Below are 25571 nucleotides of genomic sequence, written 5' to 3' on the forward strand. Positions count from 1 at the left end.
TTAGATTTAAAAGACTTAATTTGAATAAATTGAGAACGACCAGAGAGATAGGAGTGGAACCAGTCAAGGGGTGTGTTATTGATGCCAATTGAGGAGAGTCTGTGGAGAAGGATAGAATGAGAGATGGTGTCAAAGGCTGCACTGAGGTCAAGTAGAATGACAATAGAGAGTAGTCCAGAGTCAGCAGCCATGAGCAGGTCATTAGTGATTTTAACTAGGGCGGTTTCAGTGCTATGTCGGGGGCGAAAACCAGACTGGAAGTGCTCATAGAGGGAGTTATGAGTTAGATGGGAATGGAGTTGAGAGGCTACAATTTTTTCTAGAATTTTGGAGATGAATGGAAGGTTGGAGATTGGGCGGAGGTTGTTGTAGTCAGAGGGATCAGAGCCAGGTTTTTTGAGAATAGGAGTGACAGCAGCAACTTTGAATGGAGAGGGTACAGTACCAGTAGAGAGTGAGGAGTGGATGATGGCAGAAATGAAGGGGAGGAGAGAGGGGAGGCAGGATTTGACAAGGGTTGTGGGGAGGGGATCAAGCTGACAGGTGGAGGGCGTGGATTTGGAGATGAGGTCAGATATTTCAGAGGAGTCCGGGAGATGAAAACTAGAAAATAACTGGTGGAGGGGGAAGAGATCAGTGGGGGAGGGAAGAGAGGGGTTGCAGATAAGATGTTGGTGGATTTTATGGATTTTTTCATTAAAAAGTCCAGTAATGAGTTATATACAGTACATGGCCTACTACATAGAAACACATGTATATGCATGATTGGATATGATTTAATACATTATTTGATCCCAGAAACGACAGGTGGATGGGGGATTGGGGACCTGAATGCCATGGCCAGCGCTCACAGCCAAACTCACTCACTAGCCTACTCTCCATGTCGCCTGGGCTGGGCTTCCCACCTCCCTCCAGTTGTGTGATGGACTACCTCCACAGTGTGTTATAGGCAGGCCACCAGGTGGAATAATTAGGCCTTTTGTCCTACCAAGGTTTTCCCTGCATTACAGACCGGAAGGTCTATTAGAAGAGATTAAAACATGAGGCCATCTCAATTTTTGAGAACTTTTGCCAAAAATTCAATATGGCCAATGTTTTCCGAAATCTTTGACCTCCTGTCGGACTTGCTGCAATACAGTAAGGATGTCACTGTGTGGGTATGTCTATATGTGTGTGCCTGCGACTCTGTGTGTGTGTGTGTGTGTGTGTGTGTGTGTGTGTGTGTGTGTGTGTGTCTGTCTGTCTGTGTGTGTGTGTGTGTGTGTGTGTGTGTGTCTGTCTGTCTGTCTGTAACTGTGTGTGTATGTGTGAGTGTATGAGTGGGTGGCTTTGTGGCCCAGCACGTGTCTGCACACACTAACATAGACATTTCATACATAACATAGATATTTCATACATTTATGCCCTGCTCTCCTCCCTGCCTTACAGTGTCTCCCCCCACACACTATTCTGCCCACCCCCTTACTCACCCCCCTCATATTCTGCCCCCCCCCCCCCATCTCCCTCACACTATTCTGCCCATCCCCGCACTCAACCCCCCATACTCTGCCCCCCCCCCTCACCCATCTCCCCCATGCTTTTCTGGCCATCACTGTTCTGCACCCCCCCCCCATCCACCGATCTCGCCCACTTTATTCTTTAATAGTTTAATCTTTTTCCATTGGCCTTCTTGTCTGTAATCCACTGTGAAAACCTTGGCAGAACATAGGCCTTATTTTACCAGCTATGGACTCTCTATGTGCAATTCGACCATTATTCTGAGCAATTTCCTTTGGATATTTCAAGGTTGTCAACTTAATTTTCATTTTTTTAGTCTAGTCAACCTTTGTAAACATAAGGGAATAGAACAGATTAGTGCTGCTGATAAATAATATCACCTTACACTGTAATGAAAAAATTATGAAAATCAGCCATTTTGGGAAATGGTGGCCATATTGAATTTTGGGCAAAAATTGAGATGGCCCCAAACTTTAATTTCTTCAAATAGACCTTCCGGTCTGTAATCCAAACCTTGGTAGGACCAAAGGCCTAATTATTCCACCTGGTGGCCTGCCTATTATGCACTGTGTGCTGTTGTGATGAAAATAGGAATCACTGACTGTGATCACTTTTTCATTTACTCAAGCTGCATAATAAGCACTAGGCTATTTCTCGCAAAGGAAGATACAGGCTAAGGCTGATGAAAAGCTGATGTGACAGATGGAAATGACAGACAGACAGACAGACAGACAGATAGACAGACAGATAGATAGATAGATAGATAGATAGATAGATAGATAGATAGATAGATAGATAGATAGATAGATAGATAGATAGATAGATAGATAGATAGATAGATAGATGTCATATTGTATCAGAGCGAAAGGTTAGTCCAATTAAAATCAGACATGAAAATGATTGCCCTTGACATGAGCCAATGTCTTATTTCAAAGCACTCATAACGTCTCTGTACTGAAATCGAGTGGTAAACCACGGGGATAGAGGCGGGGCATAATCCAGAGAAGCGCAAGAGTTTGTGCTTCAGCAAACGCGTCTAGTGCCCGTTGCTTGTGCAGTCACGAGCTACGTCCGGGAATACGGACCGTAAGATCTGGCACCTACATTACTGAAGACCACGCACTGAATACATTCAATTCGTGAACCATTTTCCCAGCACCCAGCTGCTGTCGTTAAAGAACGTTACTTGATTGCACGATCACAGTCCTGTGGGTGATGTACTCCAACATTTGACATTGCTAGCTAGCTAGCTAGCTAGCTGTTTAGCTAGCTTGCCTTGCGTGACTCATGTTCAGTGATCTAGACTGATAGGTTGTTATTTTGACATTTTTTCCAGCTTTGTGGAATTACATGCAGTAGTGGACAGATCTAATAGTAGTGTCATTTCGTTCGTTTTCACCTATAACTGTGTCCCATTCAGATGTGTCTGCGTGACGTTTTGTCGGCGAAACGCAAATAGACAGGTTTGAATGAATTAGCCAACGGAAACAGCAGTTAGCTACCATTGGAGCTAACGTTATAATAAACCAATAGTTAGCTAGCCACCTCAGCAGGCAGCGCTGCGGGCTCGGAATATACTCAGCTAATCTAGCTCACTGGTATTCACCTTTACGAGTTAGTTAGCCAGCGTTTATTAGCTAGCTAAAGTGTTAGCGAACATTGGACCTACTATATCAGAATTCATATAGTGTAGATTACAAGCTATCATCAGCTGTAAGTCAGTGGGCTAAACACGGAGGACTACTACATCCCTGTTATATACCTTTTCTGTGAACCTGAAACGGAACTGAACCGAAAATGCCGGCTGTGTCGAAGGGAGATGGAATGCGAGGATTAGCGGTGTTCATTTCGGACATCAGGAATTGTAAGTACCCAGTTCTGGTATTGAACCTTACGTTGGCCTTTTTATATGAGCTGATGTGTTAACTGTTAACACGGGTAAGGCGCTGCACAATTCTCGTGCCCGTGTTTAATTATGATGATCCATAAACGTTCACGTGAACTGTTTTAATTAACTGCTATCTAAAAATGCCGGGGCATTTTGGTTACTGGCGGGGAGGTCATTTACCCGCTGCAAAGCAGCTCTGAATTCTCTATGCATCCTTTGGCACTGGCAGTGGGCCGCTAGTGCAACTAGCGAAGCACGGATGGCGATAGTGGAACGTTAGCAAGAATCTGGTGTTACATCGTAGCTTGTTAGGCCGCTACAGCAGATACACTGTTTCTATTTTCCCCCTACAAAGTAGCTACAATTAATCTGTCAGATGTTGCCACTGTTGTTCACGTCACGCGCACAACAGGCAGTTAGCTGTTGATATCGCCCCACACCAAAAGGAGTCGATTCGACTGTTTTCGCGATAATCCATTTATCTGGCTTTTGACCTGCACAGCCCTGAGCCGGGGTCATGTCTTCAAGATGCTCATTTGCTGTTTGTCCTCCGCATTTGACGATTGCGTCCCGTAGCCCCCAAGTGCTTGTTTATTTTGACAGTTGGTTTGGGGTGAGGATGTGCTTTCGTTGTCTCCATGACCTAGTGTGGCTTGCCTATCTAATTCCACAGCTCCGCTCAGATTGTGGGATTTTGCTTTTTCGTGTTGTCGGCAAATGACTTGCCATACACATGACATCAAGGCAAGTATCACACCTTGTAGTGCTCACGTTCCGTCTTAACAGAAGCAGACATGGGTGACATTTAAAAACACTTGACAATAGAAATTCCAGGACTTGTTTTTCCTGTCCTTATATTTCAAGGAAAACGCCTTGTCCATTTAATTTACTGTAATAAAATATTTCAGGCATTCCTTGGAAGTAGATAATACCAATTTGAATTTATTGAAAGTCCCGCTGTGATGACACATTTTCTCACTCAGTTTCTAAGTTGTAACCTAAACCTACTATCTCTCGTTAAGTTAGTAGCAGCAGCCAATAGGCTAACTGTTAATGCTATCATGTTGAAGTTCATCTACATGGAGCTAAACAAATGCAATGTAAAGCATGTGACTGAGGGAGGTTGTTGGTTGTCCCCATGGAATCAAATACAAAGGTCTTTCTACCTGCATTGATATCAAACAAACACATTCATCTCTACAAACACGGTTCCTAGTCAGGACACTGTACCGCAATGACATTCTCAGACTGACAGCTCAAACACGTCAGGGCATCCCTTGTTGCCAATATTAATCGTACCCCCCTACTTGACTCCAGTGTAGTGACTTGCAGCAGCTAGACTATTCCCCTCTGTGCCATTTTTACTTATGTATTCTAATGTCAGACAGTGGAATTGAGATGGAATGGAATGGCTTGTATGCTAGAACATTCCAGCTTGGTCCTGCAAATGGCAAATGCTATGTCACCGTCCTCCTGCAAATCTTGGCGGCCTGTCTTGCAGAGCTCATCAGATCTGGTGATTCATCAGTCATAGGTCTGGTGCAGTAGATTGCAGATTTACAGAGTTCCACAGAGATCTTGGCGTCTCAGCAGAAGACTTGTTGTATGCCTCTGGGGGCTTCACTACAGATCCAGATAGATGGAAGAAATCCCTGAGCCCGGTTTTTAAAAAGCACCGCCCCAGTCACAGTCAGTGGTGTCCTCTGTGTGCTCACTATGAACTGTCTGTATGCATTCCGTCTCTCAGCAGTGGGAGTGTGTGACTGTTTTCTTAACGCTCCGATATCGACTTCCCACTTGCTATCTGACTGACGGCCTGCACAAGTGAGATCTTGTTCTTTTCCAGTCGGACACGGATGTCCATAAGTGTCAATTTATTTTTGACCAATACATTTCAAACCTAAATTGAAGGTCTATATAGCATTATGGCTATTAAGAGAAGACGGGCACTGTGGAATTCAGTGGAACATGCCTGAGATGCTACATGTGGGGATCCTCTGTCTCTCCTCTGACTGACAGGCTTTGATTAATCATTCATTTCCCAGTAATGTTTTCATGAAGGTCAAGCCTAAGTGAAATGGTTAACAGTGCTTTCCACAGGATAAGTATTCTCTCGGAAAGTCCAGGGACCAGGGTGTCACTCCAATGTTATTATTTGTTTAGTAATTTGGATAGTGTTGATTTGAAGATTTTCACAATGCTGTGAATGCACCAGTTAGTTAAAAAATTATATCGACCCACAGATTTCTTAATAACAGTGGTGTAATTTTTAAGCCCAAAGCTGTAGCCTAGCCAGTATGCTCTATTCTGACTGGTTGGTTGAGGTGAGAGTGATGTGTGAGGGTAGCTGCCTTAAATACTGGCTAAATCATTTAAAATTAAACTAAAATTGCCCTGTTGCTATGCTTGTTCTGAGGTTATTTGAAAGACAAGAAAATGTTTTTTTCTAACCCCTTCTCGGTTTTGTAAAATCCTCCTGTGTTTTCCCTTTGCATGGGCATGGCACAGATGCTCTCACTAGTTAGCTGACCTACATGTCTGTTGATTTGTATGATGGCTGATTGAACTATGTGGCAGGCACATTGCATTTAAAAGTGAGCCTCTCTCTCCCTCACCTTCCATACCCACATGTCTATTATAAGCGAACAGTTCTTTCCTCCATTTTCAAGAATTGAGATTGTGTCGCCATGCCAAGATGACATGGCTTGCAGTGCCGGTACATTATCTGTGAGTGTTGACAGCCCGTCTCTGTAGTTCCATCTGGTTTGTGTTGCCAGCTTGATATATGCTGTGTCAGCGCTGCCTCTGCCACAGCCGGGTCTGCTCTGCCACGGCGCTCGCTCTGCTACCTCACTCTGACAGTGGCCAGGTTAGGGCCTCACTCCTGCTGCTCATACACATTCTCATATCCAAGACGATGATACTGGTGCCAAGTTACCAATAGATTTTAGGTCAGTGACAGTGAGAGAATAAGTGAGGTGCCTACTGCAAAGGTGGAGAAGTGTTAAAACTGGTGTGTTTTAATCCTGCTGCCCATACACATTCTCATACAGAGAATGATGCTGACCTGTGTTACAAAAACAAATACTTTCTTGTCCACAGAGTGGACATTTTCATTTTTCAGTTCCAGCATGTACAAGAAAACACACAAAACATGAAACTCGCTACATTGTTTTTTCTCTTTTGAATGATCACCAGTCAGACCTCAACTGTCAATTGGATAACAGAATTTTGTTAATAAGGGAGATGAAGCACTGCATTTTACATTACACTTCTAGTAGATTGTTGATACAGTTACAGTGAGTTAATAACTGAGTGTTTACTAACTGAGTGAGTGTTCACAGCAAAGGTGGAGAAATGGTACACAGCGTTGATTTAGCCCAAAGCCAGGCATAGTCGTAAACCTCATAAAGAAGCGCCCTCTTGGCATTTGTTTAGGGAAGAGAATTAAGCCCTGCGGTCTCTTTGCAGCCGCTTTACAACCATGCCCCGGTTAACTAAACCAGACGTGTTGAGTTATTACACCCTTAATTGCATAGCTTCAGGAAATATGGAAATGCATGCAAAAATGAAACGAAACTGTGGTGTTACAATAATTGATATTGAGTGGATGTTGAGACGTCATGCCAAGTCAAAGCCAATGTTCTATTGTGTTATTTACAATCGTTGTGTGGATGGAATGTAAGTGAAATAGCGTTAACGGCTGACGACAACAACAAAAAAACGTCAAAGCTTGTGTTGCATCTTTTCTTCAATCATCTCTTCCCTTCTCTTCTCTTCCTTCTCTTCACTCCACGTGCCGTGCAGGTAAGAGCAAAGAGGCGGAGATCAAGCGCATCAACAAGGAGCTGGCCAACATCCGCTCCAAGTTCAAGGGCGACAAGGCGCTGGACGGCTACAGCAAGAAGAAGTATGTCTGCAAGCTGCTCTTCATCTTCCTCCTCGGCCATGACATCGACTTTGGGCACATGGAGGCCGTCAACCTGCTCAGCTCCAACAAGTACACCGAGAAACAGATCGTAAGTTCTCATCCACATCCACAAGCTCTTTCTGTGCGTGTGTGCGTGCGCGTGTGCATGTTTTAGTTTTTATGTGCCTGTGTGACATGATACACCTGATACAATTTTTGTATGGCAGCTTAAGAAATTAAATTTTCCATACAAAAACTTTTCATCAGACTCAACTCTAGTAGATGGTGGCTATGTTAACTATGAAGTACTAAGGGAAACCCTGGCATGTGTTAATTTATGGCTTATGGTGTAGATAATGAATCATCTATTTCAGCGTGTGTGTATATGTTGGGGATTCTCCTGTGTCATCGTGATCCCACAGCACACCACAGCAGCATAGTGCCATGCGAGTATCTTTGGCTGTCAAACCGGCAACGCCAGACAGGGAAAGGTTGCGCCTTCTTTCCCTTTTGTTAAACCACCGTGTGTGACGGCTGGCACAAGCTTATTAACCGGCACGCTACTCACTACACCACCCATGCAACAGCTGTTGTGTGTGTGTGTGTGTGTGTCTCTCTCTCTCTCTCTCTCTCTCTCTCTCTCTCTCTCTCTCTCTCTCTCTCTCTCTCTCTCTCTCTCTCTCTCTCTCTCTCTCTCTCTCTCTCTCTCTCTCTCTCTCTCTCTCTCTCTTACTGTCTGTCTGTCTGTCTGCCTCTGAATGTAAACAGGTTCTGTTGAGGTACAAAGGATCAATGAACTTGTGCCAGAATCTACTCAGGGATTGTTAGGGAGGTACTAACCTCCTGCTGCCACAAACGTTCACCTCCATGTAGTGACTTCTTTGCTGTAAAATTTTATGGCTTGAAAACGCCCCATAAACAGAACCCACTCACATGCCCATGTGATTACGGCACAGGATTACATCCCTGTGTTGCACATCTGATGTAGCAGGTGGAAACAATCTGAGCTCTCAAAGAAATAACAGAGCGTGGAGGATGACGGTTGAACATTTTTGCATGTTTGTCAACAGTCTATTTTTGTATGTTGTTTTTTTATGATGGGACTGAAACAGTTTTGCAGCCCTGAGAGTCTGAGCTGATTCCGATTGCACACGCCTTAATACCTCATTCATTTCAGAGTTGAAGATTATCGATTTCAGAGGTTGGAATGGCGAAGTGCCCTCAGTACAGTGGCCTACTCATATTATATTGCGCATGATCCCGGCCTCGCACCTCTATGTAGACACGGCACAGCTTTGCAGGTGATTTACTCTCGCGGGTAGCAGGTGCAGCATTTACAGTCGATGACTCATGAGAAAATAGAGGAGAGGGAAGGGACGGGACGGGATGGGAAGGCAGCACATGCTCCAGTATCTAAATAGACTCTGCAGCTAAAATGTGAGCCTGGAGGAGATGATGACACCTCCCCCCCCCCCTTTTTTTTTTTTTTTTTTTGCAGCTTGGTTAATTACAGGCAGTCAGGCAGGGTGGCAAGCAGGCAGGATCCTGGGCTGCTAGCTTCTGGCTTGTTGACAATGATGCTTAGTTGCGCCACTTCAGTTCAGAATGAAATCTCAGGCCGGGAAAGGTGATGTCATGTACATCTGGGAGTGATGTTCTGCGACTCTGCGTCTGTTACGGAGGGAGGAGGAGGAGGAGGAGGTGGAGAGAGAGAGAGAGAGAGAGAGAGAGAGAGAGAGAGAGTCAGAAATGCAGAGAAAATGAGCGACAAAGCTGCCAACCATCACTGAAAGGGATGGACAATGATGGAGAGAAAAATAAGCATGGCACGAGGACGAAGACTGACGAGATGCAAACAGCACAGAAAGAGAGAGACAGACAGTCAGACAACGAGAGAGAAGGATAACAAGGCAGAGAAAGTGATCGAGCGAGCAAGAGCAAAGACAGGGCTGTCACTTGGCTGAGGCCAGCCCCTCCCTTCTCAGGCCTGACTCATTGTTTAAGCTTTGCTTCCTCCCAAAAGAAAAAAAAACAACCCAAATGTTTTGGCCTTACCCTACTCGGCTATAATAACCATTGTCTACGTGTACAAATAAACCTCCCGTGTTAGGCGTGAGAGCACAATTCATTCTAGCCAGAGGGCTGTATATAGAGGAGCAACAGTAGCCAGCCTGAGAAAAAAAAAGTCTTGACCTGGTTGCCTGCGACACAATGGGGGCTGAGATGGGAGATGAAGATGGCCGTGGGGGTCTTTTTCCCATCTCAGACACACACACACACATACACACACACACACACACACACACACACACACACACACACACACACACACACAGGGGTGGATGCTCCGTAGTAGTAGCACCGCTGGCAGTGCTGGTATGCATAAACACTGCTGCACAACTTTATTCATGTCGGGACCCTTTGGCTTTCTCTGCCACTGGAATTTCAAGTCGTGTGTGTGTGTGTGTGTGTGTGTGTGTGTGTGTGTGTGTGTGTGTGTGTGTGTGTGTGTGTGTGTGTGTGTGTGTGTGTGTGTGTGTGTGTGTGTGTGTGTGTGTGTGTGTGTGTGTGTGAGAGAGTGCGAGCACTAGTCCATCTTCTAAGACATTCTGTTGAGATGTCAAATGCGCCAACAGTGGCAGTAGCAACGATGATGCTACATTTTTTTCCCCCAAGAAAAGGACACTGCTTTCTAAATTTTGAAGACCTGGCAATAAGACTTTGTCGTTGCTTGCCAGAAAGCAGTGAGAGAGGTTTTACATCAAATCAGATCTTTGCCTCGTCTCCTGAGGCCTAGTGCATACTGTATCTATACGTATAGCACTGTGGTGTATGAACCTCCGGCTTTTTATTGAAAGAGCCATTACAAACCTCTTGCAATGTTGTCATTGCAGCCCAGTGTGGGGGAAATAGTGTGACAGATGGAGAGCAAGTGGTGTGAACAGTAGGGGACAGGCTGACCATACAGTCCCATCTAATTGCAGATCCAAAGCTCCCTTCAATGTGTTTGTTAGTTTTTTTAATGACATCGTGTCCTCCAGTGGGACCCTTCGCATAAATCCTTGTCTGCCATTTTTTTTATGTCTTACAAGCAGTCGTTTATGAAAGTTGCATTCATTAGCTGTGGTATTATGTTGTAATGCATCATCTCTTATCCAAATGACTTTACTGCCTTAACTAGCCCTGTAGCTTAACTACACTGTTTATTTTTTTGACAGGGTTTTTATGTTAATACTTTGAAACGGCAGCTTGAATACGATTATTGCGAAGTCATACAACCATGCAGGGAAGGGATCGGAGGTTGTTGGTGCTGCTGACCATGCATTTTTTTTTTATTTGATTTTTTTGTTTGGCAAGATCCAAAATGTTCTGTCATCGGTGGAGCATCGTTGTTATTAGTCTGAGTCTGAGCTTTTTACGATGAAGTGAGACAAAAAAAGGAAAGGGAAGGAGTGAAAATCTGGGCTAGGAGGAATGAGAAAGCAGAAGAGCTGGGTGTCGGCTCTGCCAGACGAAGCCTCCACTGAGGACACTGCAGAAGTGAAACTAAAGGGGGCTGTTTTTCTGCAGAATAAGTCATTTTACCTGCCAGCCCCTAAATGCATGTTAGCAATGGACACATGGTTATAACAACTTGGCTTGGGACACACTTTGCACCGACACTAGGTTTTTGTCAGTGTAGAAAGATTGGTCTGTTTTTATCCGAGTTTGTAGTTTAGTGTTTGTATTAAACCATAGATATTTTTTTGTTAGCCATGTTATTAGATTTCTTTCTTGCCGGTCTACTGAAAGTTGTTTCTTGGTACTGTGGCTTTTAGAGTGAAATGGATGCAATTTATCTCTAGTCAACAGCCAGGCCATCATGACCAGATAGCCAACAACATGAATTTGTCCGTGGAGACTGTATAAGTCAATTTAAGCCATATTAACAAGCCAGCATGCCTCTGTGTTGTTAGACAACATGCCCAATTGGCTATCTAAAACAAACCCATTAGCCTAGTCAATTTGCTGTTTTTAGTACGTTTGTTTGGCTCTTTGATTTTATTCTGAGTTCATTTTGACATATGAATGCAGCCATATGGCGCATGAGAGGGGTGGGTTGAGTTGTGCTGCTCCTCGGTTTGCAGTGCTCGATACACAGGGTTTAGGTGTTGTTGCTTACTTGTATTTTATGTTGCCATCTAGAACACATGCCATTGAGGTATGTTATGGCTGCCACCAGCCATATTTTTTTGTTCAGCAGTCCGATGCTAGTATATTTTCAGGTTGTCTGTCTTTATGCATCTGCTCGCCTAGCTGTCCTCCCTCACCTCGTAAACGTATCATCACTTGCAACGCTTCAAGGCAAATGTTGTACAAAATGTTTATATTTATTATATTGAACTGACCTGACATGGTGATCTACGGGGAAACTTCAAGGTCATTGTGACCTTGCAGGTGGGCCACACTTGTGATGGGGATATATCTAAAGAATGCCTTGGGTGGGGAGGTTAAACTAAAGAAGTCCTTGAGCCATATTTTTCCAATTTGCTATGACCACTTGGACTATTAGATTAACCAAGTAGAGTGTCAGGGTCAGATGTTAAAGGTCAAGGTCACATGGCCTCTTTGTGCAGATGGGCCCACATGATGGGCATTCACTCAATGCTGAAACTACATCACAACAACATGACATTACCAAGAGGCTCAAGTAACAGATTAAGACCGATTACAATTTTGGTGACAGTACGGTTATAGCATAAGCTCTGCGCAAGGCGTGTAAATTACAGTTGAATGTCGTATTTCACATACACACTAGTAGGATGTCTGCCCTGACGGATGCAAATGTTTTCGGGTTTAATTGAGATGTTGTGGGAGACCTTAATCCCTAAAATCTTGTCACGCCAGCCCAGCTACTGCACACAAACATTCATGGCTGTCTGTGCCACAGGGAAGGCATACCACTGCAACACTGCTGCTTTTGTTGTGTCATCTTTTTTTGGGTGTGTGTCCTTGTGTGCAGTTGTGAACGAGGGGCATCTTGCCAGACTTAAGAGCATCATGAGGCCCACAGGGATGAGAGAGAGAGGGATGTAGAGAGGGACGGAGAGAGAGAGACTGAGAGAGAAAGAGAGAGAGAGAGAGAGAGAGAGAGAGAGAGAGAGAGAGAGAGAGAGAGAGAGAGAGAGAGAGAGAGAGAGAGAGAGAGAGAGAGAGAGAGAGAGAGAGAGAGAGAGAGACTGAGAGAGAAAGAGAGAGAACTGGCGAATGTAGCTGTTTTTAGCAGGGGTAAAATGAAAGCTTTTTAAGCAAGCGAGTGCAAGAGTGGAGAAGTGTGCAGACAGTGAGAGAAAGGAAAAAGAGAGAGCGAATGGAGGAGTGGGCAGACACTAGACAGTGCAGGGGGAATATGCATGTGTGGGCAGACTGTCACACACACACACACACACACACACGCCAGCACACAGGCAGGGCCATAACCCTGTGAGCACACGGCTCAGCGCTCTGTCCTTATTGAACTCTGCTGCTCCGCCTGGGCTTTTAATGGTGTTCTGCTGACTACACCTCTTGCGGCATACACTGCCTATATGTCCCCTGCATGTCCCATAGCACCACACACACACACACACACACACACACACACACACACACACACACACACACACACACACACACACACACACACACACACACACACACACGGCTGTGAAGGAATGTTTGTGAGAGTGCACTGCTTCAACTACTTCAATCAGTCACACCCCTGAAGTTAGCATCATGCTGTTTCGTTGCCAATGTGTGACCTCATTTTTGTTCATCTCCCACTGTTTCTCTTGTCTTTCCTCCTTTACACTTTCTCTCACACTCATTCTGTTGCTCTCTCTCTCTCTCTCTCTGTGTCTGCGTCTCTCGTTCGCCTGCTCACTCTTAATGTTTTTCTTTACCACCCCTTTTTCTATTCCTTCTCTATCTATGTCTCTATCTATGTTTATCTCTATATCTCTCTGTCTGTCCCTAAACTTATCTAATCTGTTTATATTATAATTGTATTAGATTTTATGTACATGTGTCATCTGTTTGCAGCTCATATGTATGGACACCAATACCTTTCTCTTGAACTGCAAAACCAGCTTACCCACAGGTACTAATAAAGTATCTCTCTCTCTCTTGCTCTCGCTCTCGCTCTCTCTCTCTCTCTCTCTCTCTCTCTCTCTCTCTCTCTCTCTCCGTGTCTCAGGGCTACCTGTTCATATCGGTGCTGGTGAACAGCAACAGCGAGCTGATCCGGCTGATCAATAATGCCATAAAGAACGACCTGTCGAGCCGCAACCCCACCTTCATGTGTCTGGCCCTGCACTGCATCGCCAACGTGGGCAGCAGGGAGATGGCCGAGGCCTTCGCTGGAGAGATCCCTCGCATCCTGGTGGCAGGGTGAGAAAGAATGACTGCTTTTGAGGTTGTGTGTGTGCGTGTGTGTCTGTGTGTGTGTGTGTGTGTGTGTGTGTGTGTGTGTGTGTGTGTGTGTGCGCGCGCATGTGAGTTTGAAATGCCATTCATGGATATATCATTTTGGACAGAAATGGTTCAGCTATTAAAGTCTTGTTGCAGCTTAAGTCTTGTTGTTCATATTGAGAGATCTACCCATGTCGTTTTCGATATGGAGACTATATTTGGATTCGTGAAATGTATTTACATCATCTGGCTCTACATTGAATTTGAGAAACAAGTCAGTCTGACACTCCTGCTTACTCTCCGCTCTTCCTGGTCCGGAAGAGGCCTCCTGTGTATGAGATGGTTGGCTGACCAGGCTGCATCTAATCTATAAGCTTTGTCTGACAGACAGGCTGGCAAAGCAGGACAATAAGTAGTAAAGCATAGACTTCAAATTGACATTTTCAAAAAATATTTTGGGGAATTTTCTATTGAATTATCAAGGAGCTGTTGTTATAGGATAGTGAAGAAGTGACTGGGAAGTGGTGGGGAAAGGGAGAAGGGGCAGGGCTGGGAAATGACCCAGGCCAGACTCAAACCCAGTTCCCCAGGCCTATATGCTACGGGATGCTCTACTAAGCGGTGTGCAACCCCCTAAATTAAGATCTTCAAGAGAATATTTTGTCTGTACTGAATGACAGGAAAGTCATATATTTAGGGTGCGAAATATTTAAGTGACTATTTCCTCTCCCAATATCTTTCAGAAGCTGTTTACATGTATAATGGATGTTTTTGAAATAGCATTAGTTTTGACCTCTTGTTAACACGTAAACAGATTTTTAGAATGCACATTTCAAAACTCTGGTTTTAAAATACCTCATTTAGGGGGTCAAAACGCATCTGTTACAATGGAGATTTTACTTTTACCCAGGTCGTATTTACACCCAAACGGATAAAAGAAGTATCCAGATTTAAAAAAAATATCTGCATACCTGTAACCAGCACCTCCGATGGCATTCATCCTTCACACATGAGGACTCTTCCTGAATGATTGTGTAAGAGGAGGTTATACTGCACTGGAGTAACTGGTGGCAGTTCTCCCAAAGTGTGAAGGCACTTCTCCCTGCACAGCCCACATCCTCCACCAACCACACCACAGACTGACGAAATATTCAATTCACATTGCATCAACTGACATTTCAACACTCCACTGATTTTGAGCACTGCAGCTCACCAGTTACCCATGTCCAACCCCGGGTCTCATATCACACACTGCGGCAGGTGGTAATCAGCGTAATCAGCTACGCAGTGTTGGGAGTTAGTGACGTCGCGCCCAAAAACAATCGTGGTTTTCACAACCCTAATTAAATAAATTATAAATTGTACCCCAAAGTAATTAAAGTATTTTTCTGTTTATATCACTACTAGTAACTAATATCAATGATCCTGGTGGCAGTAATAATAAGGTCATCCGAAATGCAGTTTAATTACCACTTATTTTGGATCGGACTGCGTGTCTTTATAATCATGCATCTATGTTTGGTTTTTTGAAGCCTATGCAAAATGAGCACAAGATGGATGGTGTGTGCTTGCTTGCGTGAACACAAATGAGTTGGGTGGGTCACGTGCTGCGTGTGTAAAATGAGGACTTTCAGCAGGCAGCTTGCAGTGAAGACATGGAAGGAAGTGACAGTCTTTCCCCAAAGCTCAGCTCAGCACTTTCGAAGGAGGAGAAGGGGTTGTGGGGGTTGTGTAACAAAAGTGGTCTAAAAAAAACTGCACACTCAGAATTCCTGGTTTGAATATTCTGGAATGAGGGTGTGGATGGAAAGCTTTGTGTAGCACTGCGTAGTTGTACAGTACCATTATTGTGTGTGTGTGTGTGTGTGTGTGTGTGTGTGTGTGTGTGTGTGTGTGTGTGTGTGTGTGTGTGTGTGTGTGTGTGTGTGTGTGTGTGTGTGTGTGTGTGTGTGTGTGTGTGTGTGTGTGTGTGTAGACATGTCTGGCTTAGTGTTAGAATAGAATAATGTGGGTTCTGCAGACAAACAATGCAGTGCAGTGCACACAAATGGCAGAGTGATCTCGGGTGTGGAAATGCAGATGATATGTTTGTTGGAACACACACTGCACATAGTAAGAGGAGGTCTTGTTTAACCGTTTGCCTCTCCGTCTGACCGTTTGCAGGGACACCATGGACAGTGTGAAGCAGTCTGCCGCTCTGTGTCTGCTGCGCCTGTATAAGACGTGCCCTGACCTGGTACTGATGGGGGAGTGGACCTCCAGGGTGGTGCACCTGCTCAACGACCAGCACATGGTGAGATGATGACGATGATGATGATGATGATGATCATAGCATTTCATTTGGAAGCACTCTTCTAAACACTCAAGGTCACTGTACAAGGTTACGTAGAGATCATCAATAAGAGCAGATACTAGAAAACATAGAGAAGCTCCATGGAGATTCCATAAAAACATTTAATTACAGTACACCTAGCTGGCTGTTTGATCTCATAGGTAGCTATAATTGAGTGAAAGGGGGCTGACTGGGCGTCTATTAATGAGCTCACCGCTCTCTCTTGGCAGTGCTACAAAAGGCCTGTCTTTTTTACTTTTTAACCCATGCCTTTCACTGTTTTATGCAAATGTTATCCCCCCTAGAACCTCCGCCGTCCACTTTAGGAACCAACGCATGAGCATTGCATTACATTACACTTAGCTGAGACTTTTCTCTAAAACGACCCATAGTTATTTTAGGTACAAGCAGGGTACAGTCCCTGGAGTGGCGTGTGTTTGGGTGGCATCAGAGCTCAACTCCGCCTGCCTCCTCCTCACCTGCTGAAAGCAGACAGAATACAGCAGTGCGGCTGCTTCTACCACATTATGCATAGAGATGCAGACAGCAGAGGAAGACATTAGCTACTACAGTGAGTGTGCAAACACACCCCTCCCCCCTTGTGTAACAATATGCAGTACCGTATGTCTGATTTTGTAGAATATGGCGGGCTATATCCAGACTGTTTGTTAGCTTCTTGGGTTTGGATGCTCTTTAGTCCAAGGACAGGTATTATACATCCAGGTTCAATAAATGAGAATAAATTCTCTGTTATTAAAATGAATTTATAAATTAAAATGTCTTTATTGTATTTATTTATACAGTACGTCTCTTCAAATCACCCAAGGCCAACTTGGAACACTGTCCGAATTACTCACTGACAGTCCCTTCTAGCCATTGTAATTTAGTGGAAATGAAACCATCTCAACACATAACCATACTGAACGAAACATTTGCAGGACTTGGTTTTGGATGAAGCTTTTCCTGTAGGCATTATGCACTCTGATCCAGCTACTCTAGTGTCAAAAAAGAGCAGCTCAATGCTGACGGCTGATTATGTTTCATTTGTCTTCATTTGAATAGCCCGACAGCTTTTGGATAGCAGCACGGTCAGTTGATTTAGTGACCGCAGTGGCTCTGTATGCTCTTCACTACTTCACACACATAGCGGAAGTAGCCCAGTCATTGAGCTCCTGAGTCCAGCCCGAAATTGCTTTTATTACGCAGGTCAGCTGTTCAACTTGGCTCCGCTGCTAAATTGCATTTTTTTCTCCTTCCCTTCCTTCACAGCATAAAATGGAATGGAAAGCGGAATAAAATGCTGAACTTTGCCCAGTTACACACACACTCACACACAGTCACACACAGTGACACAGAGTGCACCTTAGTTTCCCTTTAACTTTCTAACACTTGTCCTCGTACCACCAGCGAATCTCTCTCAGACCAACAGAGGGCACTTTTTCCCATCACATGACATCAGTTGTCCACTTCCCATTGCTTTTTATGGGGAGCCGGAGCACCTAAGGTTACCTATCTGTCACTGGACTGAGCTGGAAGTAAACTGGCTATTGTGAATTTTGATGTTTGTCATGATCTAATTTGTCAACCACTATATTGACTTTTTGACATTTGTCAACATCTATATGTCCGTCTCTCTTTCTTTCTTTCTTTCTTTCTTTCTCTCTTTCTTTCTTTCTTTCTTTCTTTCTTTCTTTCTTTCTTTCTTTCTCTCTCTCTCTCTCTCTCTCTCTCTCTCTCTCTCTCTCTCTCTCTCTCTCTCTCTCTCTGCAGGGTGTGGTAACTGCAGCCATCTCCCTCATCACCTGTCTCAGTCAGAAGAATCCAGATGAGTTTAAGACCTGTGTATCACTGGCTGTATCACGTCTCAGCAGGGTGAGTGTGTGTGTTTGTGTGTGTGTTTTTCTGAGTGATTTTTTCCCACAAACAGTAGTATGCTGACAAACATTTCAGACAGATATAGTTTGTTCATGAGCTCACAAATGAAATGTTAAGTGCTGACATGGCAAATGAAGTACCTTCCTTGGTGGAGGTAACTAGCGAGCAAAATATATATAATGGAGAGTAGCCTCTCTTAAATCCACATGGACATTTTGAGACTGAGTTCAGAGGCAAACATTTGTCGACTAGTAATTGTATATTGAATTGATTTTTGACATCTTCCTTCCTTGTGTTTGTCATGAATTAGCATGAACTGAAACTAGGTGAAGCATTGTGCTTCTCTGGTCAGGTGTAGACCTAAATAGGATCTAACTCCACTGATCTCTCTTCCCGTCTACCCTGCTTATGTCCAGATTGTAGTTAGGTGTAGACATGCATGTAACTTGACTGATCTCTCCTCCTGTCTCCCCTCTCCTCTCCAGATCGTGTCGTCGGCCTCCACTGACCTGCAGGACTACACCTACTACTTTGTGCCGGCGCCGTGGCTCTCCTGCAAGCTGCTGCGCCTGCTGCAGTGCTACCCTCCGCCAGAGGATGGCGCCGTCAAGGGCCGGCTGGTGGAGTGCCTGGAGACGATTCTCAACAAGGCCCAGGAGCCGCCCAAGTCCAAGAAGGTTCAGCACTCCAACGCCAAGAACGCCATTCTCTTCGAGGCCATCGCTCTCATCATCCACTACGACAGGTAACTGACCTGCAGTGGCAGGACTATTTGTTCAGCGCATTTCATACATGTAGGTAGCTCGATGTAATTCACACAAATAAAAGCACAGAAACACTACTGATAAAACGAATCAAAACAGAAAAAAGAAAACAACAAAATGTTTAAAATCACTGAGTCAAAATCCAAAGATCATTAAATCAATTTTATTAAAATCATTAAAATCACTGAGTTAAAATTCCAAAAGGAATTTTGGATGTCTTCTCCCAGTGTTTACCAGTACTTTCTTTACTTGTGTATGTGCCCAAGCCAAGATGATTAAAACCACCCACCACGCTCCATCAGTCCACATTCCCTCACGTTGACTTGTGCCCCGTCACCTTTTCTCTTCACTTTATTTTACTTAACTCTGCCGCCGAAGCAGGGTGACTAACTACTGCTGTGGACCGTGGCCCACTTTTTTGTGTCCTCATTTCATCTTGCAGCTTTCTTGTTTATGAATTGCAGAGCCATCCAGTACTTTTCTTCCTTCTCCTGTCCATGCTTAGATACTGTCTCCATGTTTTGAGTGTGACACAGTTGGGAAGGAATGTTGGGGAAACGTTTCTGATTTTCTGATCACAAAGAGAGTTCATTTGGGGTGACAGGGCTGCTGCTTTGCAATTCCTAAGTCCTTGTTGTTCTTGCTAAAAGTCTGTCTTGCTCCTCCAGTCTTCTGTTCAGCATTTCTTATTTTTTCGTATCTGTTTATCTGCAGTATTTTTCAGTTATCCATACAGTCCTTCAGTGAAGCAAAAGCTTTTTTGGTTTGATTACTAAAATAAAATAAAATAAAATAGTTGGTTCTTGATTGTGAATCTAGCATTGTGCCTACACACAATTGCAGGTTTTTTTTGGGTTTGTGTAAATAGAGATGGGACTAAACCACATCCTGCTTACATTTTGAGAATGTGTTCAAGACAGTGTAGCATTAGTATTGCCTTCCCTTAGGGCTTTGGACCAACGCAGAGAACACTAAGTGCAATTTCACCACTTTGACCTAGTACCAATGCTCATATTTGCTCAGAGTTCACAAAGTGATCGTAAGGAAGTAAGTCTAATAGAGATCAGTATGCAGCGCTCTCTCTTGGTGGTGAGATGTCAGTAACACTTAACTTGATAGTACTGTCATAAGCATGACATAACCGTTATGACAGTGTCATGTAGGGCTGGGTAAAATAATCGAGTTAATCGATAATCGATCGAATCGAATCGAAATTCACATAATTGATTCACAGGGCACAAAATCGATTTTTTTTTTCTTTTTGTTTAATTTAGGTCTATGGAAAATACCCAGTAGGTATTAGTCAATTAGGCCTAGGCCTACTTATTACAAATTAGCAATCTGTTAGCACTGTCAAGCCACAGCCCTTTGACATTTTTATATAAAAATAGGTAACAGCATCTTTTGGGGGAAATCCTGGCACCAAGAAGGGAACAGATTGAATCGATTTGGAATGAATCGAATCGAATTGAATAGTGATTTATCGATTCAAAGCCCTAAGAATCGAAATCGAATCAATACAGGAACATGGCTGCGATACCCAGCCCTAGTGTCATGTCATGCTTATGGGTGCTGTTGCTGAGATACTAAGCTGCCTTACACCTGCTTCATGAAAGCCTTGTGCCCAGGGAGGGACATGTACAGCATAATGACTTAAGACCTGAATAGAATTATGGATCTATTTGTCTCTCCTCTGCTGTGCCTCTGTGAGGCCAACCTGCTGGTGTGGCTCTGTACCCAGCTGTGCCAGTTCCTAGATAGGAGGAACCTTGACAAAAAATTACTTATACCGGAATCAAGACCACTGCACATATTGATCACTCTAAAGCACAGTTTTACCTACATCATAAAAGGCTTGTAATGTGTATGGATCATCACTTACAATGAGTTTCTCTTCTTCCCTGTGTCCTGGTAAGCCCAACGTGCCGGTGTGGACCGGTAACAATCTATTCCAGTTCCTAGATATGACGGAACCTAGACATGATATGACATTTCAACCAGAATCATTGCCTTCAGTGAGTTTAAAATCGTCCCTCTTTCTCTCTCTCTCTCTCTCTCTCTCTCTCTCTCTCTCTCTCTCTCTCTCTCTCTCTCTCTCTCTCTCTCTCTCTCTCTCTCTCTCTCTCTCTCTCTCTCCAGTGAGCCCAACCTGCTGGTGCGGGCCTGTAACCAGCTGGGCCAGTTCCTGCAGCACAGGGAGACCAACCTGCGCTACCTGGCCCTGGAGAGCATGTGCACGCTGGCCAGCTCCGAGTTCTCCCACGAGGCCGTCAAAACGCACATCGAGACTGTCATCAATGCACTCAAGGTACACCAGGAATGCTTTCAATGCTGTTGTTTCTTCTTTGTACCAGTTAACAGTATACTGTTCTCACACCTTGTACAGTCTGCTGCTGAGGTAGCTGTGGGTGCAGCAGTGACCTAAAGGGTCAAAGGGTTGCAGGTTTGCACCTCCATCCATAGCGGAAGTGTAATGTAATGCTACTGTGTGGAATGGAACCGCTTTTATTGTCACTAAATACATGTAAAATCAACTATAGGCATGTTTTGTAGCACAAATAACTAACACCTGCTGTCATTTTGCGAATAGTTCATGTTAGCTGTGAAAGGCATAATGTTCCATTAATAATTCAATATGAATGAATATGAATCCATGAATGGAATACTCTGCTTGATTGATGTGTGAAGGTAATTAGCCATTGATTGGTATCCTTTTTGCACACGTGCCTACCCCGGGTCAATATTGACTGGCGTGGGGAGTCATGTTTTGAAGTCGTACATCATGGGGGATGGTTGTGTACACGTGTACTGTGGGTGGCATAGCACCGTTCCTCGTCTGTCATGCAAACACCCGCATATACAGTGTTGATAAGCGCAGGGGTCCTTGGACAGATCCTTTTTACACACACACACACACACACACACACACACACACACACACACACACACACACACACACACTAGGCATGGTACGGTTTACGTCACACACCGAAACCGTACGGTCTGTATGTCACGGCACGGGGTAGTGCGTAACCGCACGGTGCCCACGGTTTCCAAAAAAAAAAGGGAGTGACCACCGGCGGACAACGCAATTAAAATCCTACTACTTTTACAAGCATAAAACACAAAGACTACGTAGGATATTGAGTGTGGAAAGATTGATTTCTATCAGCCAACTGAAAGGCATAATGTAACAGCATGCACCAGCTGACTAGGCTACAGTAGCCTACAAGCAAGTGCAGGTCGGTCAGCAGCGTCTCCCCGCCCCCCGCCCTCCCTCTTTCTCTCCACGTTAGCGCAAGTGACTGCCCCCAGCCTTTATTCTGACCAATTTAAATTAAATGAACACGAATTTACAAAAAATGAAAGATTATTAGAGCAAAGTAGACTATGACTTACGTTACAGTAGCCTAGTGTAGGCTATATCCACGTGACATTGAATGGGGATTCCGGACGGCAAAATGCGAGATAATTGAACATATCCATCAGATTCACTGCGCTGTCCTTAACTGCAATCAGCTGTAGGCCTAATTATATGTAGCCAGTTAAACTCTGATGGAATGAAGGGGACTTTGTGCTGTTGCCTAGTTAACATTGATGTTTAACACTAAAACCAAAATAAAATTTGACTGTTTTAACAGGCTCAGCTTCACAGGAGTTTTGTGAAACATTCTTGTGCATAGGCCTACACTTCTAAAAAAACGATCTTTTTAAATTATTTGTTACCTTAACTTTCACATTTTAACATAACTCAACCCTATCACTTGTTCACTTAAAATTGAATTTGACTTCTGATTTTACTTCTATGCTTCTCACGGCCGGCAGTTTCATGATAGGAAGCAACTTCATCCTAAGCGCAAAACTCGCAGAAAGCGGTATCAAAATAAAAGTCAAAATCGTTCTCAGTGTGTCATTCACCAAAATAGTCATACTGCACTGACCTAATGGTCCATTTGCCTACAGGAGTGTAGCTGTTTTATCTTTACATGTCAAATGTGTTATAGTATGTAATGTTTGAATATTTGTCAACTTAAAAGTTAGGACTTAGTTCTCCCTTTCTGTGAAAAAAAGCATGTTTAAGTCATTGATATATTTCCTCTTTCAGTAACTTCAACTTGTTAGGTTAAATGAAGTCAAATTCAACATTCCCATGATAAGCTTACATTTTCATTCTAATTTTTATTTTATACATTTCCAGGGCATAATACATTTTATTTTGAAAAAATAAAAAAAAAACGTACAAAACCGAAAACCGTGACCTTGAAACCGTGATATGGACCGAATCGTGACTTTTGTGAACCGTACCACCCCTAACACACACACACACACACACACACACACACACACACACACACACACACACACACACACACACACACACACACACACACACACACAAGGCAGACTGTTTTCGAAGAGACAACCAATAATACCCAGTAATTGAAAATGAACCTCAAGTAGTCGGCTACTCTGAACTGTATTTTCCATAAGGATCTTTGAGGAGCACAGTGTTTCTGAATGTTCTGTTTGGTGCCTTTGTGTGTCCAGACTGAGAGGGATGTGAGCGTGCGTCAGAGGGCCGCTGACCTGCTCTACGCCATGTGCGACCGTAGCAACGCCAAACAGATCGTCGCCGAGATGCTGAGTTACCTGGAGACGGCCGACTACTCCATCCGGGAGGAAATGGTACGCAGGACTATGATGACCTCTGTGTCCCCAAATATTTTGATTGCAGTCTCACTGACCAGTTACATGCAGGGAAAAATCCAGAATAATGGCCGTATTCTGTTTGCTCACAATTTGTGTCAACTCTTTTTAGTCATTCTGATTGTGGCTATATTTTGTGTATTTACAGTGTATTACCGTAGCGCAGAGCTTTCCCACACATGCAAATGGGATATTCTGAAACTTTGTTTAAGACCAGAATACTTACTGCATGCAACTCCAGTCATTCACTCCATCCTCTATTCTGTTATCTATCTATAACATTGAATTTGCAGTTGTATTGGGGGGAAAATTACATTCCGTACCGTATGTAAATGTGTATGTCCTACTCTTTACACGTCCTATTTTCCTGGAAGGCAAATTTTGCTGAAGTAATCTGGGCCAATTAAGGGATAAGCTAATTGTTTATTAAGCAGATGCTTTTTATTCTGAATGACTCGCAGTGGATCAAAGACGGCCCAGGGCAACACCATGCCAAGTGGTAACACTACACATTGCATCACCACGGATCCTTAATTCCTTGATTACGCTAGTTACGCATTTGGCAATGGCTGCTCTCCAAGCAACCTACGCAACAGGTAAAATATTTATGCGGCCTTGAGGAAGTGCGCTATAAATAGTGGAGCACTAGGCAAATGTTGCCAGTTTCAGAAATGTGGGTTTGTGTTTATTGTATTTTATGTGTTTATGAAATAAGCCTGAAAGGCAGAAGTATGTTTATGTTGTTGTAGATATGTTATGTTATTTTTGAAGAGGTCGTCCCTGCATTCCCAAAATTATTTTAAAGAAAAGTGCTAGCTGGGGCGGCGTGGCTCAGTGAGCTAAGGCAGTCTGACCCGAGGTCATTTCCCAATCCTTCCCCATGTCTCTCTCCCACCACGTCCCTGTCTCTCACACTGTCCTGTCAGTAAAGGCATAAAAAGCAACCAACCAAAAAACAACCAAAAAGGGCCAACCTTAATGTATCTAGATTTTTTAAATCATGCATGAGGATGACATGCAGGCCACCTCATCTTAACCTACTTCCTACACCTGCCCAGCACCTTTGTTTATTTATTATTAATCGGTTGTTGGCGCCTTCTTCCCTCTCCTGTGTGCCAATGTGGCCATCCTGGCGGAGAAGACCACCTCATCTCAACCTAGTCACTTATTTGTCCCCCACCTCAACTTAACCTACTTATGACACTTGTTGTCCGGCACCCGTTTTTATTTATTATTAATTGTCCGTTAACGCCTCCTTGATGTGCTCCAGGTCCTGAAGGTGGCCATCCTGGCGGAGAAGTATGCGGTGGACTACTCCTGGTACGTGGACACCATCCTCAACCTGATCCGCATCGCCGGAGACTACGTCAGCGAGGAGGTCTGGTACCGCGTCATCCAGATCGTCATCAACCGGGACGACGTGCAGGGCTACGCTGCCAAGACCGTCTTCGAGGTAACCGGAGAAAACAACACCACTCAGATCACGCTGATCCACGATGTGGTCATTGAAATCACAGTCAGACCAATGCTTATGGCCGGGTTTTTATCTAGAGCAGCGCCGGAGACTGTAGAAGGAAGTATAGTCTCGCACCTGCAGGAAATGCTGACTGCTAATTTCTGTTTTAAGCTCTGTCAAAATAATGGTTGTTTTATTTATTTTAGCCCTTGATTCAAGTCAAGTTGTGCAAACAGGCGTGCTGCTAAATATAGCTTGTGTCCCGAAAGAAAACTATGCTGGCCAACCATACCCATACCGTAGTCCACGATGGGCCTCTTATAACAGTGATTCTCAAAGTGTGGTCCGGGGACCACTTGTGGTCCGCGACAGAGCTCAGGTGGTCCGCGAGGGGATTTCTACTTTTCCAAGAAGAGCTAGCAGTAGGTTTATATGTAACATAATTACAAAGCTTAACATAGCTGAAGTCTCATTTTCACCACAATAAGATAGGAGTGTAAATTTGAATAAAAATCGAGTGATCTGCATCGAAATTAGCAGTGTCAAATTAGCACCCATGAACTGTAAATTCAGTTGACAGGTGGTCCCTGAACATTTTTGGAACAAAATGGTCCACAGTCTGAAAAAGTTTGAGAAACAATGTCTTAAAAGATCTGGGAGCATGTCCCCTCTTAGTGGCTCCCTGATGTGCAAGTGTCATCTGTTTTTGACCA

The 25571-nt window shown here is 44.0% G+C and overlaps 1 protein-coding gene across 2 annotated transcripts in view; it reads left to right on the forward strand.

Annotated features, from left to right (window-relative positions):
* The first annotated feature begins 2524 nt into the window (after nucleotides 1-2524).
* The window catches only part of ap2a1 (adaptor related protein complex 2 subunit alpha 1), a 40708-nt gene continuing 17661 nt past the window's right edge, over nucleotides 2525-25571 (forward strand). For both annotated transcript variants that reach the window (XM_063191002.1, XM_063190995.1), the window contains exons 1-9: nucleotides 2525-3361; nucleotides 7193-7404; nucleotides 13510-13703; nucleotides 15888-16017; nucleotides 17827-17928; nucleotides 18417-18676; nucleotides 20835-21003; nucleotides 23244-23381; nucleotides 24673-24855. In XM_063191002.1, coding sequence (XP_063047072.1) covers nucleotides 3295-3361; nucleotides 7193-7404; nucleotides 13510-13703; nucleotides 15888-16017; nucleotides 17827-17928; nucleotides 18417-18676; nucleotides 20835-21003; nucleotides 23244-23381; nucleotides 24673-24855 — 1455 coding nt within the window. In that variant the 5' untranslated portion in view covers nucleotides 2525-3294. The remainder of the gene's footprint in view (nucleotides 3362-7192; nucleotides 7405-13509; nucleotides 13704-15887; nucleotides 16018-17826; nucleotides 17929-18416; nucleotides 18677-20834; nucleotides 21004-23243; nucleotides 23382-24672; nucleotides 24856-25571) is intronic.

This window comes from Engraulis encrasicolus, chromosome 2 (assembly GCF_034702125.1).
Source record: "Engraulis encrasicolus isolate BLACKSEA-1 chromosome 2, IST_EnEncr_1.0, whole genome shotgun sequence".
Lineage (NCBI taxonomy): Eukaryota > Metazoa > Chordata > Actinopteri > Clupeiformes > Engraulidae > Engraulis > Engraulis encrasicolus.